The sequence below is a fragment of the Motacilla alba genome, chromosome 13 (assembly GCF_015832195.1).
Source record: "Motacilla alba alba isolate MOTALB_02 chromosome 13, Motacilla_alba_V1.0_pri, whole genome shotgun sequence".
NCBI lineage: Eukaryota > Metazoa > Chordata > Aves > Passeriformes > Motacillidae > Motacilla > Motacilla alba.
Genome location: NC_052028.1, coordinates 11,526,869 through 11,540,164, shown reverse-complemented (window position 1 = coordinate 11,540,164; position 13,296 = coordinate 11,526,869). Strand labels below are relative to the sequence as shown.

Below are 13,296 nucleotides of genomic sequence, written 5' to 3'. Positions count from 1 at the left end.
TGAGGATGGAGTTTGATGTTCATCGAAGCCCCTGTATTGTAGGGAAGTAGGAACCTTTCAAATAACACTGGTCACACCAGGATTGTGTGCAACCCAGGATGAAATCCCTGCTGCCAAGGTGCCTGTGTTGCCCAACGATGCCCTTCCACAACGTCCAGCATTTCACAATATTTATGGCTGTTCCTCACCCTTGGCTGCTTAGACAAATAAAGCTTGATGCAGCCTGAGGCTGTTAATCCCTAGCTCTCCAGCCTCCCAGCAATAACAAGGAGTGGGTGGCATTTGAAAGAATGCACTGGGGGAGAGGGGGAGTGCTGGGATCTATTTTTTATATGGAGGGGGAAATCCAAACCTGCCTTCATTGAAGATAAGCGACGTGGCTGGGCTGAGCTCTGGCTCAGAGGTTTTAGTGGTGATAGAAGGCAGGAGACTTTGCACAGTGCTGGCCCCACCATAACCTTTGCCAAAAGAAAAACACTTCTTAATACAATAGTGATTTAAAAAAAAAGAAAAAAAAAAGGAAAAATAAACAGGACCCCACGTGAACTTAGGAAACCTGTTCTGGCATAAAGAGACATGTGTATGATGAAATAAACCTGAATGGCACTTGGAAGGACTCTGGCCTCCAGACACACATTTATGGGAGTGGGGAAGGGCCAGTGTCTGTCCTGGCCCCTTTGAACCAGTATGGTACCAAAACACCCCTACTCCCAAACAGCTTCTCCTGCATTTTTGGACCAAGCCAAAGTGTCTTTCCTTCATCCACACCTTGAATTCCCAGGGGGCTGGAGAGGCCATCACCAGCCTCACCCCACGGCTCTGAGCATCAAGTACCTCATGATGACCAAAGAGGGAGAGCCGAGGAAGTGGTGTGTTGTTTCTTTAGCACCGTTTCCCCGTTGGTACTTGTGCTCCTTGGCTGGAAGTCATCAGCATGTGTAAAAGCTTCCTTCCCAGCGCGTCCGCTTGCGTGCTCTTCCCACTGCGCTGCGTGGCAAGGGAAGCACCTTGGAGCAGGAAAACAACAGTCAGCCTCTGCGCACTAACAGAGAGAAACTGCGTGTTTATGGAACTTGGTCACCCTGTGTGTAAGCTATTTTTAAAAAGCAGAAGAAGGAGGTTTAGCTTATTGGCCTTCGAAGAGTGCCAGAGTCCTCTAGTGCCATTTAGGCTGGGCCTCTCATTGTAGGAATTGTGCTGTGATATACAAAGTGTGACATTTCCAACTCAGCCTTTCTTGGAAGGGAATTAAGTTCGTTTCATAGCTGCACGAGGGGTGTTATGTGGAGGTGGAGAGAGAAATCTGTGCAGATGTTAAACAGCCAGCTAATCTCAAGTGACGCGAATGCCCCAATACGCTTTGGCTCTCAGAGATGATGATTATCATCTCCTGCTGCAGCGGGTCCTGGCTTGTGGTCACAGCTCTGTGCCAAGAGAAACTGAGAGCGCGTGCATCTGTGACTTGCCATCAACACCCTGGACAGCCCCACAGGGCCAGGCTTTCTTCCACTGCCCCGAGTCTCTGCATCTTCAAGTCTCTTTGCCCAGCAAGGAGCAGATGGGATCACTGACCCAGGGCTGAGGTGCAGCCCAGCAAAATCCTGTGTGGGGGGAGAGCTTTGCTGTGCTCTTTAGAGCCCATCCCTCCTGGGGATTCTGCAGAGAACAGAGTAAGATTTCATTAACCACATCAGGGAAGCTCTGGGTTTGGGCAGCTCTGGCTGCTTTGAGGAATGGCAGAAAGCCAAGTTGAGCTGTGCAGTGGAGGGTTGAAATTTCTTATCTCCTACGTGCTGTAGGTGCATTTACCCCAGGGATCCCACCTCCCGTCCTGCTCACACCGAGGGCTCTTAGATCTGCAGCGAGCGCTCAGAACTCCTCCGTCAGCCCTCACTGCTTGTGTCTGACCTCGTACCTGAGCCTTCCTTCCTCTGCCGCTACCTCTGATGACTAATTCTCCTTTGAAGAGCATGTGCCTGTGATCTTCCTGGCCCTCCTCGTGCCCACCCCACCCAGGGTCGTGCCGATGCTCATGTGTGCACGTGCAGGTGTGCATGCACAGGGAGGAGGGCTCGTGCTACTCAGGCAGCAGCTCTCTCTGTGCTCCTGATCACTCTTCCCTTTGCTTTATTATTATTATTTTTAGATTACACTCGGCGCTTGAAGCCCCCTCTTTGATAATCAGGAAGTTTAAATTCCTCCTGCATTTTGCTTGTGCTTCCTACTTTCTACACCCATCCTCATCTAATGTAGCTTTTTCATGTTGCATTGACTCTGGGCTAAATTAATTTTCTTTGTTCCCTGTGTACCTTTAATTAGAAGGAATAAGGATTCCTCCTTTCTTGCACCAGTATACATTTTTCCAAGCCAGAGCAGCCCAGTTTCTGCTGCCCTACCCTCAGTGGCTCAGGCAGGGATGGAGGTACATGGAAGCTGTATGACAGCCTTCCAGGGAGCCTAGAGCAGATGGGGAGTTGAATGCATGTTTTCCAAGGCCAAGATAATCATCTAATTGCAAAACTATTTTTTCCCCCACTTACCCTGTTTATCAATCAGCTTCTCTTGCACCTCACAGCTGGAGATCAACTTGAGGGTGGATTGTGCTGCAGAGAACAAGCACTGCCAGCTCCAGGGCAGCTGTTTGGTTTGAGGGCTCTGGGTTGATTTCAGTTCACAGCTAGGTAGCAAACATCTGGATGCAGACTCCAGGGACATGAAGATGGAGGAGCAGGTCTTTTCCGCTTGGTACATTGTCTCCCAGCACAGCTGCAGGACTTGCAGAGCCCTGAAAAAGCCCAGCACAGTCAGTCTGGCACAGCAGGCTAGGGAGGAGGCAGGCAGGGCACCCAGGCTTTGCTCACATGGGGGAAACCTGCCCTGAGTGGAATACAGGGTTTTTTCAGTGTCCTGCTCAGTCTGTTCATAAGCCAACAGTCTTGGGAAGAGTTAAACTTCAAAGGCCAGCAATTAAGCCCACACACATCAAGGAAAAAGCAAACCTATGACTTGTTTTTTCTTTCCAAATGCTACTGCCCTTTTCTCTCCATGCTCAGTGCCGACCCTCGGGCTCTCTCTGATCTCCTGGTCAGCTGCCTCTGCCTCCCCATCTCCCAGAGAGAGTTGGATGCTGAGGCCTCACATGGCTTGAACTCCATCTTCCCCCAACAGCACACCTGCAGTTTGCTTCAGCAGGAGCTCACCTGAGCCCCTGGAAATGGCTCACGATGGAGCTGTAGCTGATGATGTTGAATCTAAGGGTCTCTCTCCACTGTTCCTCAGGCTTTTCCCTTTGTGTTCATGCAGCAAAGTCCGGGTGCTGTGGGTGGAAGCCTCTGCCCAGGGGCCGAAACTGGTCTTGGCTTTGCCTGGACTGCCAGCAGCCCCAGCATGGACAGCTGGAGCTCTGGGAAAGGGGATGTTGCCCTGGCATGGATAGGAAGATCCTGGATGTACCCACTCTGTTGTGGCAGTGGGTGGTTTAGAGACTCCTGGACCTGGATGTGTCACCTGGATCATGATGTGTAAGACCCAGTAGTGACTTGTCTTCTGGGAGCTTATTTCTCTTTGGGAATCTCTCTGTGGGTATCCCGCAGTGGAAAAATCCACAATTTAGCTGAGTTGCATAAAGAGGTACTTGGTCATCTGCCTCGTAACTCCACAGGTACAGTGTAAGAAGCAGTGGATTGTAATTTCATTCCATCATTTCCCTTTAATCACTGATGGGCTGCCATTTCTTCTCAATGGGCAAAGATGTGTCCTTAGGGTTCCATGGGTTTGTACCCACTGCTGCCAGAGGTACCTCAGCCCAGCAAAGCCCCTGGGGTTGCACCAGGATAGTCACAGAGTAGAATTAACCTCTGAATCCTGCAATGGTCAGGCAACTCCTGAGCAATCCCAAAGAGATGAACTGGAGGGAGCAGCAGTACAAGCCTTTCCCAAGACACTTGTCCAGAGATCCCAGGGCCCCCCAGGGGATGGCCTTAGCCCTGGCCATGCATTTGTGCTAGCAATACCTTATGCCAAGTAGTGGGCTTGGACCAACACTCGTTTCACACAAGCCATGGACCATCCTGTGCATCCCTTCAAGTCAGAGATGTAATGAACGGTGTTAATTGCTGATATCAGTCCCCTAAATCTATCTGATCCCTCTGCCCCTTCTACACCACGTTAATCACACTCTGCTGGGGCAGAGAATGTGAGCAGGGCAAGATTTTGAAAGAAGTAAATTAAAACGGGAAGAGAAGCAACCTGACAGCCCTTAAGATGTGGGAGGATAAATTTAATTGAGTTTTGCAAAGGTTTAGCCGTGCAGTTAATAGGGGCCACTGGAAGAGGGCTGGTTATGTATGCTAAGCAGGACAGCTCACCCAGCACTCCTGCAGAGCCACGGCGGTGGCAGAGGGAGCTGCCACAGGCATTTGGGTAGGTCTGAGGATTTCTGCCCCTTAGGGAGTGAATCCTGTGGACAGAATAGGTCCTGTTCCTGTCTGAAGGCGCGGGGCTCCCCCTCCCCTCCCTGCGCATCCCGCTGAGCCGGAGCTGCCCTCTGAAATGTCAGGGAGAGGAAGCAATCCTTGGCTTGTTAGTTTCTACAAGGAAATAAAACACACAGATGGCTCGAGCATCCTCTATCTCAAAGGCAGGAAAAGGATTCTCCGGGCAGGAGCGGGCAGCCAACAAACGCGGAGCGATCCAGGGAATGGAGGACCAAACAAAGCAGCGTCTGGCCAGCCCCGGCCCGCAGCAGAAAGGGTGGGCCGGCGGCCACCGAGGGGAAACAGCCCTCTGATGTGCCGGAGCATCCCTCGCAGGAGCGAGGGCAGCAAACAGGCGCTCCCCTGGGGCCCGGGGAGGCTGCTGACAGCAGAGATCCTGGAGGAGGTCTGCAGGGTGGCCCCGGCTGACCCGCTGCCCCCGGCCGGACATGTGGCTACCTGACACGGGCTAACTTTGGCTCGGGACGGAGCCTCTCGGGGAGGATGGAGCAGGAGCGAGCGCGGGGGGGCACGGGCAGGGAGAGGAAAGACGGCAGGAGACAGAAATGCAAACACGGCCTGACAGCCGTGGGGCAGGGGGAGGGGAGGAGGAAAAAGCAGGGTAAACCTGGCAGGATGGAGCAGGAAACCGGGCTGGAGCGAGCAGGGCGATGGTGAGATAGTGCTTCCTGCCGAGGGAGAGCGGCAGACAGATAAACGCTCCCAGACAGGCGCTCGCTGACCCCTCTTTGGGATGCTTTGGGATGACGTGAGGGCAGGACCCTGGGGCAGAGCAGAGTCCAAAACCAGGTGAGAGCATGGTCAGGCACTGGGTGTAGCTGAGCTCTGCTGTCCAGGCAGCTGGCTCGGAAATACCCTGACATAAATCCCTGCCTGGAGGCACCAAGGGACCGGGGATACATGGGTAACTGCTCCTCAGGACAGCCCATCTCTCTTGAAAGTGGTTTCTGCTTTTGAGCTGCTCTGTTTCTCTTCCCTGATGGACACCCAGCTTGGAAGACAAAATGTTGAAGGAGCCCAGAGAACTTGTGCCTTTTTTTGCCTCATTACCCATCAGTGCAGGTGGTAATGAGATACCAGAAAAGAACCGATTAATTAAGGTTTATCAGCCATGAGAGGCTAAAGAGACCTGTTGGGGTGCATGTGCTGAGGCCAAGCAGATTTTTGGACTGAGGCCTGTTTGGCCAGAGCCACAGGCACTGGCTGTGCAGCTGTGGAGTGCCAGGGGCTGGGAAGCAGGGAATGCCCAGCCTCAGGGTGATGCTGCTCTGGCTGTGGCTTCTGCTGGTGTTGTGACCATGCTGCTGTCGTGTAATGTGCTGCTTATTTCTCTGCCCACCTCATCCCACTCCCCACTTGGCTGCCAGGCTGGGATGCTTTGGCTGGGGCCTCCCCTGGTTCCAGATGCTGAGCTGGAGGAGAGCGCTGTTCCTTCAGTCCCCAAATGCCTTGTCTGTTAGGACACATGTCCCTCCTCCTCACCTGGCATGGCTGCAGACACAGGATGCTTAGGGTATCTGTAAGTCTGGTGCCAAAAGAAAAGCATTTCCACCAGCTCTGGTGGTCCTCTGGTGGCCCCTTCCTGAGTCCTCCTGTTGGTTCCTGCTCAGGGGGCTCCCACCTCCACACATCAACTTCCCCAGAGGTGTTTTGGGACAAAGACGATGTCTCACACGACTGGTGTGGACAGGAGGGATCAGACACCCAATAATGATGGTCATCTCTGTGTTTGTTTTGACTGAGTTTCTATAGTTATTTTTCCTTTCTGTCCCCTGAGAAAGGACATATGTCCTAATTGAAGCAACTGATCTGGTGCTTTGGGAACATCCCCACAAGCTGGTGAGGATACAAATCTGCCCCACTTTGATTTGGTGTTGTTGTAGGGCTTTGAGGTTCATGGACAAAAAGTTGTAGAACAAAGGACTAATGCCTTGCCATTGGCACTGCCCACTGTGAGAAGGGAAAGGTGCTGCCCAAGGCCTGAGTGAGCCCCTGATGTGTGGGGTCACTCTGTGGCTGGGACTGTGATGGTGCTGTAGCACAACACCCCCAGAGGGATAGCACAACATCCCTCTCAGAGGGGATCAGAGGGGCTGTCCTGCACTGAGAAGCACAGACCCCCTGTTTAACCCTTCTGAGGCAGGTCTGAACTGAGGGTCAGCCCTGAGTTATGGGACAGGGAACATCTTCCATGAACCCCTAAAAGAAGGGGTCTGCTCTCTTTGTCCTTGTGCACATGCATAGTTTGGGGGTGATTTTCAGTTTTCTATCATCTTTTTTCATTTATTCATTAGCTAGTTTCCATCTCTGTTTTCCTCCCATCTTCACTGTGGGCCTGGGTGGCTGTCACCCTGCCCTGGCAGCCCTTGGGCACAGGCTGCTGGGCAGAATCTGCTCTGTTGTGGTGTCACTTCCCACCATTGTTTGGGGCTCTCTTTGCCCGCTGTGAGTTTGGAGAAAAGACACCTGGTGTTTCATCCCTACATCGGCTGGAGCCTGACATTTATTTCTCAGCCTCGTGTGATATCTCACCTCTCTGCAAAACAAGCCTTCCTCCCTGCTGGAGAGCACTGGGAGGAGGAAGAGGAGGAGCTGACAGCCCTACTTCAAATTTCCCCTGCTGCTCTGCCAGCTGCCTGCTCCTTGTGTGACGTGACACTCACGCTTTGCCGCTCCAACCCACAGTTGGATGCTTGCCCCGTGCATGAGAACAAGTCGCTCTATGGGGGAACTTCAGCCCTGTAGGTGGGAATTTGGCCTGGCTCTGCCTCCAGCACGTGGACTTCCCACATGTCTGTGGGCAGCCACGGGTCCTCCAGCACAAGGGCAGTGAGTTATACCAGCGCAGGGCAAGCGGGGAATTGTAACTGGAGCAGGGAGGGGAAATGGCACCTGAGGTGCCGGAGTTAGTTCCCATGGGGCACATGCAGTTTTGCCAGAAAATGCTGCTAATTCAAACAAGTCCAGCTTGGAAAGCCGGAGGAGCAAAGCTTTTCCTCCCTCTGCCCCAGTGCTAGCTACTGCTGCTCTTTTGAATAGTCCCTCTTGGCCAGAGAGGTACCAGAATTTTACTGTTGGCTGTTCGGGAGCAGAGCTTTGCTCACATTGTAACTGGCGAAAACAAAATTTTCCTTTTTAGAAAGTGTCCAAATCTTGAGTTCCTGCACTGCTTTCTTGGACAGATGCTCATTGACTGGGAGTGGGAGTTTTTGTCTGAAAAGAGCAAAGTAGAGATGGGTCAATAGCAGGGTCAGGGGAGTTTTGCTGGGCGAAAGGACACTCTTTTTTCCCTTCCAGCCTGTCTTTTGCCCCAGCACAGCACTGGGGTGGGCAGGCTGGGCTGGGCAGGGTGCAGGGAGACAGGCCTCACCTGGAGCAGCTTTGCTTTGTGCATGTTATCTTGCAGCTCTTGTCACAGGACCCCAGGGTGTGGTGGCAGGAGCGTGAGCTGGGCCGGTGAGCTGGGGACATGTGATGGCAGTGAGCAGAGCGATGCAGCCCAGCGCCGGGGAAGGAAGTCAGCGAGAAGGACAGAGTGTGAACAAAATCCCTCCGGAAAGGCGCCCCGTTAATCAGTCAGCAGGGCCGACTCAGCAGAGAGGGAGGGAAGGGGAAGCAGAGAGGGGCTGAGGGGGTGTGTGGGGGCTTGGGGGAGGATCCGGTGCAGGGCTTCCTGTGAGTGGAAGCAGATGGAGAGCAGGAGCTGTGTTGTGCCATACTGCACCAAACCATGCTATACCTTGTCCCACATACAGCCTTTGCTCTGTCCCCAAAGCCACGGCACGCTGTGGCAGTGCTGGCTCTGGCACCGATGATGCTCTGCAGGAATTTAGCATCTGCAGCCACTGCAAAACCAGACCCCGTGTGGGACTTTCCCACGTGCCCAAGGGTGGAGAGAAGAGGTCAGGCTGCAAGAAGCCCTGGGGTAGATAGCACTTTCCAGGGTGAACGTGGCTTCCCCATGAGGCAGGGAGAGCCCTGGATGCAGGACGCAACTGAGAGCAGCAGTGGGGTCAGGGTGCGGAAAAACGTAGAGGAGCCTGAAAATGAAGCAGCCACCAGTGATAAGGAGAAGGCCCTCAGTGCAGCCTGGCCCTTTTCAGAGCCATGCACTGCAAGATCAAGGCAAAGAAAACTGCTGGGAAATGTGCTTCTCTGGAAATAGACAAGGTGTGACTGGCTGTGGGATCCTGCTTCCTCTCACCGCATCCCATCAATCCCCCTCTGTTTATTTTAATATCCTGCTGCCAACTTGCTTGAAAAAAGCTGCAACCATCTTGAAAAAACAAAGCCAGAGCTGCTGCATGCCTTTTTAATTACATTAATGCTCTCCCTGTGCAAGGGCACAATTGGGTGTGCGGGAGAAAGCAGGAGCTGCTTGGAGGGCTGAGGAGATAAAGCATCACAGGGGTTGGAGGTGGGGAAGGAGGGACTCAGAGGAGAGGAGACACTCCATGCTCTGGAGACATCTCCCTCGCACCCTGGGATTTGCCAGAGACACAAACCATCTGTGTGTCGGTTAGCAGAGGTTTTATGGCCAAACCCAGCACCAAGTTCAGGGGCTGGGGAGAGCAAAATGCTGGAGAGAGCCATGGCAGGGCACATGCTCCCTCAGGGAGGGAAAGGGCAAGGCCAGCCATGGGGTGGATCTGTCTGGCAAGCACAGAGTGACAGAGAATTTTTGCAGGGAAAGCTGATGGCTTTGAAGATGATTTTGCAGGCTGGGAATGGGTCTGTGCATCCCTTTGCCTGTCCTGGATGCCATGGGTGGCTCTGGGCACCGGCATCCCAAGATGCCAGGCATCAGTGTGAGTAGTGAGTCCCCAGCGTGAGCCAGTGCAGGGAGTCCCCAAAGTTCCCAGCAATCCAGGGCCAGTGAAGAGGCTGGATGGCCACGAGACCTGGCCCAGCAGTGCTGCCAGCAGCAGGAGTGTCCCCAGCCCTGCGCTTGGTGCTTTCGGAGTGAGCAGTGGTTCCTTTTCCTGTTGTACTCACGGAGGGCCATGGACAGGATGCATCTGCAGGAATCCCACAGCCCCAACCTGCACAGATCGTACTTTTCCTTTCTTCCCCTCCACCCCCTGGTGTTGTTTGCTAACAGGTCACCAGGCAGCACGTGAAGGGAGGCAGGGGGTTATTTCTGCCGCAGTCCTGCTCCCCCCAGCCCCAGTGGTGGGACACAGCATTGGTCAAGAGACTTCTGCCACCTTGGCACATATTTAGTGATTCAAGCAGAGGGACCATGCCAATTTTAAGATCTAATTCAGTGCCTGCTGCAGCCAGCCCAGAGCTGGCCATGCCAGAATTCTGGGGATTACCTTTCTGCTTGTTGCCCCAGAGCACAGTCAGGATGAGAGGGTTTGCTGTCCCCAGCCAGCCCTGTGCAAGCCATTATCTTCTGCATTTTGGGCTGAGCACTGTGGGGGGGACAGGCACCCCCAGCTGCTCCCTGGACGATGGACAGGGAAGCTGTGGCCATCTGGAGAGCAGTGTTTGCACTGGGATAAGCGTGTCCGGCATTAATAGGAAACGCAGCTTAGCAGACAGATTCCTTCCCCCGCCTCCTTTTTTTAATAAACCTTTTTACATTTTGAAGGGATTTTACAAAAAATGTGGTCATTTATTTTCACAGCCCCGGGGTACATTTTTTCTGTGTGACATCTGACATCCCCTCCTTCGGGAAAGGGGAGTTTGGAGGCACAAGGCAGGGTGTCCTCCATGGTGGCCGAGCACCACGCAGCCCCAGGGACCACAGTGGCCCATGTGCTGAGTGACAAGCGATGGCTGCTGCTGTGGTTGTTGTTGTTGAGGGAGCGGTGTCTGTAGGACAGGCCGTGGCAGCGGGACACGCACACAGGAGGTGGGCCAGGACTGCCCCTGGGCTGGCGCTCCTTCGTGTGGGCAAGCGGAGGGGAGGCGGGAGATGGCGGGGGGAGATGGCTGTCACCCTGCTGTTGCCATGGGGGCAGCCATGGGGACACCACCTCCGAGCCGCGCGCGGGCGGGAAGGAAGTGGAGAACAATCGGGGAGAAGGAGGCCGGCAGGCCGGGCCTGGCAGGGCCGGTGGTGCCGCTCCGCACGTCCCTCACCGCCGGGTCCCCCCAGCAGCCTCTCCTGTGGCTGCTCCACCAGCCTGGGTCCCCATGCCATCCCTGTGTCTGAGAAGCTGGTGGCCACTTGTTGGCCAGGGTTACCCACAGAGAAACATTCCTAGAATCATTGGATGATTAAAGTTGGAAAAGACTTCTAAGATCATCAAGCCCAGCCATTAACCCACCACCACTGTGTTCACCACTAAATCATGTCCCCAGGCGCCGCATCCGCATGTTTTTGGAACACTTCCAGGGATGGTGGCTCTACCACTACCCTGGGAAGCCTGTTTCAATGCCTGACTACCTTTTCAGTGTAGAAGTTTTTCCTAATATTATTATTAACCCCCCCGGTGCAACCTAAGACCATTTCCTCTCATCCTGAGGCTCTCAACCTGTAGTCCTCAGGTCACAGTTCTGGAGGCAAGGTGTTAGTTACAGCTGCTTGTGAAACACGTGGAGACACCACATCACTGAGACTTCTCCAACCCTGCCAGATCTCTCTGATACTTGGGTTTGAATGTTACAAGGGAAGGAAACAGGCATACACAGAACACAGTTGCAAAAAACCTCATGTTTTTGTAGAAAGTCAAGCTAGCAGCATATTTTTGCATTCTTTTCTTCCTTAGCATTTAGCACCTACCTGAGTCACAGCCTCACATTCCATAACATTTTTCCCCCTCTCTATTTCTGGTTAGTTTGCTTGTTTTTGCAGTCAACAAGACTTCTTTTGAATTATCTCACATCTCCAGAAGCTGGAGTTTTAAGATAAAGATCATGAAGTAATGACAGTTGGCAACACTGTGCTGATGAAAAACAACAGTAGTCTCTGGGGGTAACCGGTACTTCGAGATGTTTTGTCCACGAGGACCTCACTTAGGGTGCATGTCTGGCATGCCAGAGATGCAAACACATAAAAAGTGGGACTCTCCCTGAAAAAAAGTGGAAGAAGAGCATGATAATGTTTAACTGCCTGTCCCCGAGCCTGGATAGTTTCACTCCTGGAATGCCTGTCTGGTGGGTACAGGAAAGGGGGCTGCTGCAATCCACAAGTTTGGTCCTAGTCAGGTGACTGCACCTGAGAATGTGCCACAGGAGAAGGGCATTCCATGAATGCCTCTTTGCTCCGGAGAGCATCTCAGTACAAACAAATTTGTGGTATCTGGGCATCCCTGATTTGTCCCCCTCATTACAGAAAGCTACAAGTATATGGAAAAATCTCCTGCCAGACTCCCTCTGGTTAGCAGAGGGGATCATTTCAGAGTCCTAGTCCAAGCAAGCCCAGTATCATTCACCTGGTGAGGAATGGCTACAGTTGAATCCCTCAATTTCTGGTCTTCAATTCTTTTTCTGACCCTCATCCGTGCTAGGCTGTCTATCAAAGCCCAGGGACTGTCTGGCCCTGGCCCAAGAGCTGCTCACTGGAGCCAGGAGGGCTGCAGGCAAATCTCTCGTGTCCCACTGAGCCAGCATGAACTACCTTGCAGGAGCAGACCCCAAGGAGATGTTGGCTTCAGGAGCCTCTGCCCCTCTCTGGGCTCGTGGCACCAGGATACCTGCTGCCCAGAGTGCTGGGCCCAGGCCTGGGGATCCCTGCATCATCCCCTCTCTCTTTTCTCTCCACAGATCTGGTGAGCAGCTATTCTATGACCCCTCCTACTCTGAGCATCACCGAGGAGGAGCACGTCATCAACGCCAAGGACACACTGACCATCACCTGCAGGTAGGCACCAGCAAGTGTGGCTCTGTCTGCTCTTACCTGGTGAGGGTTGGAGGACCAGGCAAGGAGAGCCCACTAGGGACACCATGGCTGCAGTACTCCAGCAAATTAGCATGTCTGACTACAAATCTTCCACATCCCCCAAGTGTGAATTCATCTAATTAATTGAAAAAGAAGCAAAAGACATCTCAGAGGATTCAGTGATAACCTCTGCTCTAGTCTTTTGGAGAAGAAGAAAGACAGAGAAACATTTTGTGTGATTTGATGGCTTTGCTGTAAGCTCTTCAGGGAAACTGATCTTCCTGACTCTCCTTGTCTTTCTCTGACGTTGCTTATTCTCACTTCACTGGGGCCACTGAGATTGAAGTTCTGGTTTCTAAATCTATTGGGACATTTGGGGGACATATCCATGAGAAATATCCATGGGAGAAGGCAAGGCTGCACTTAGTGGTGGCTATGAGAGGCCTCCAGCTTTTTTAGGAAGAAGGGATTTAATGCTCTCCCTTTATATTTGTGGGTGAAAAGAAGCCCCAGTCAGGCCAGGTGAATAACTGTGAGAGGAGCTGGAGAATCTCTGGTTGTTTTGGGCACTGTGACTCTGAGAAGGTGGTGTGTCTGAACTGATTTATCTATGCTGGGACACTTGGCTGTGCATGTTTTCTGGACTGTCTCCTGTCTCAGAAAGCAGGGGGAAAAAAACAAAAAACAAAAAAAAAACAAAACAAAAAAAAAACCAACATAAACAAGTGGGAGAATTGGCCAAGGTCAATTTTCCTGGAGTTTCCCTTCAGCAGCTGAAAGCAGATCCATGCTTGGGATCTGAATGCTGGGTCCAGTGGAGATCTAAATTCAGCGTGGGCCTCAAATGGGTGTTTCTCAGTGTTATATATAACCACAGAGCAATTACTGCAAACACTTGGCTGGCATTGTGTTCATGTCTTGTCACAAACATATTTAACTTTTCCTGGAACAGATGGCATTGCTTTTCCT

General features: G+C 52.6%; 1 protein-coding gene across 1 annotated transcript in view; it reads left to right on the top strand.

The window, feature by feature from the left end:
* Positions 1-13,296, top strand: part of FLT4 (fms related receptor tyrosine kinase 4) — a 57,934-nt gene that overhangs the window by 9,380 nt on the left and 35,258 nt on the right. The window contains exon 2 of the mRNA XM_038150217.1: positions 12,213-12,309. Coding sequence (XP_038006145.1) covers positions 12,213-12,309 — 97 coding nt within the window. The remainder of the gene's footprint in view (positions 1-12,212; positions 12,310-13,296) is intronic.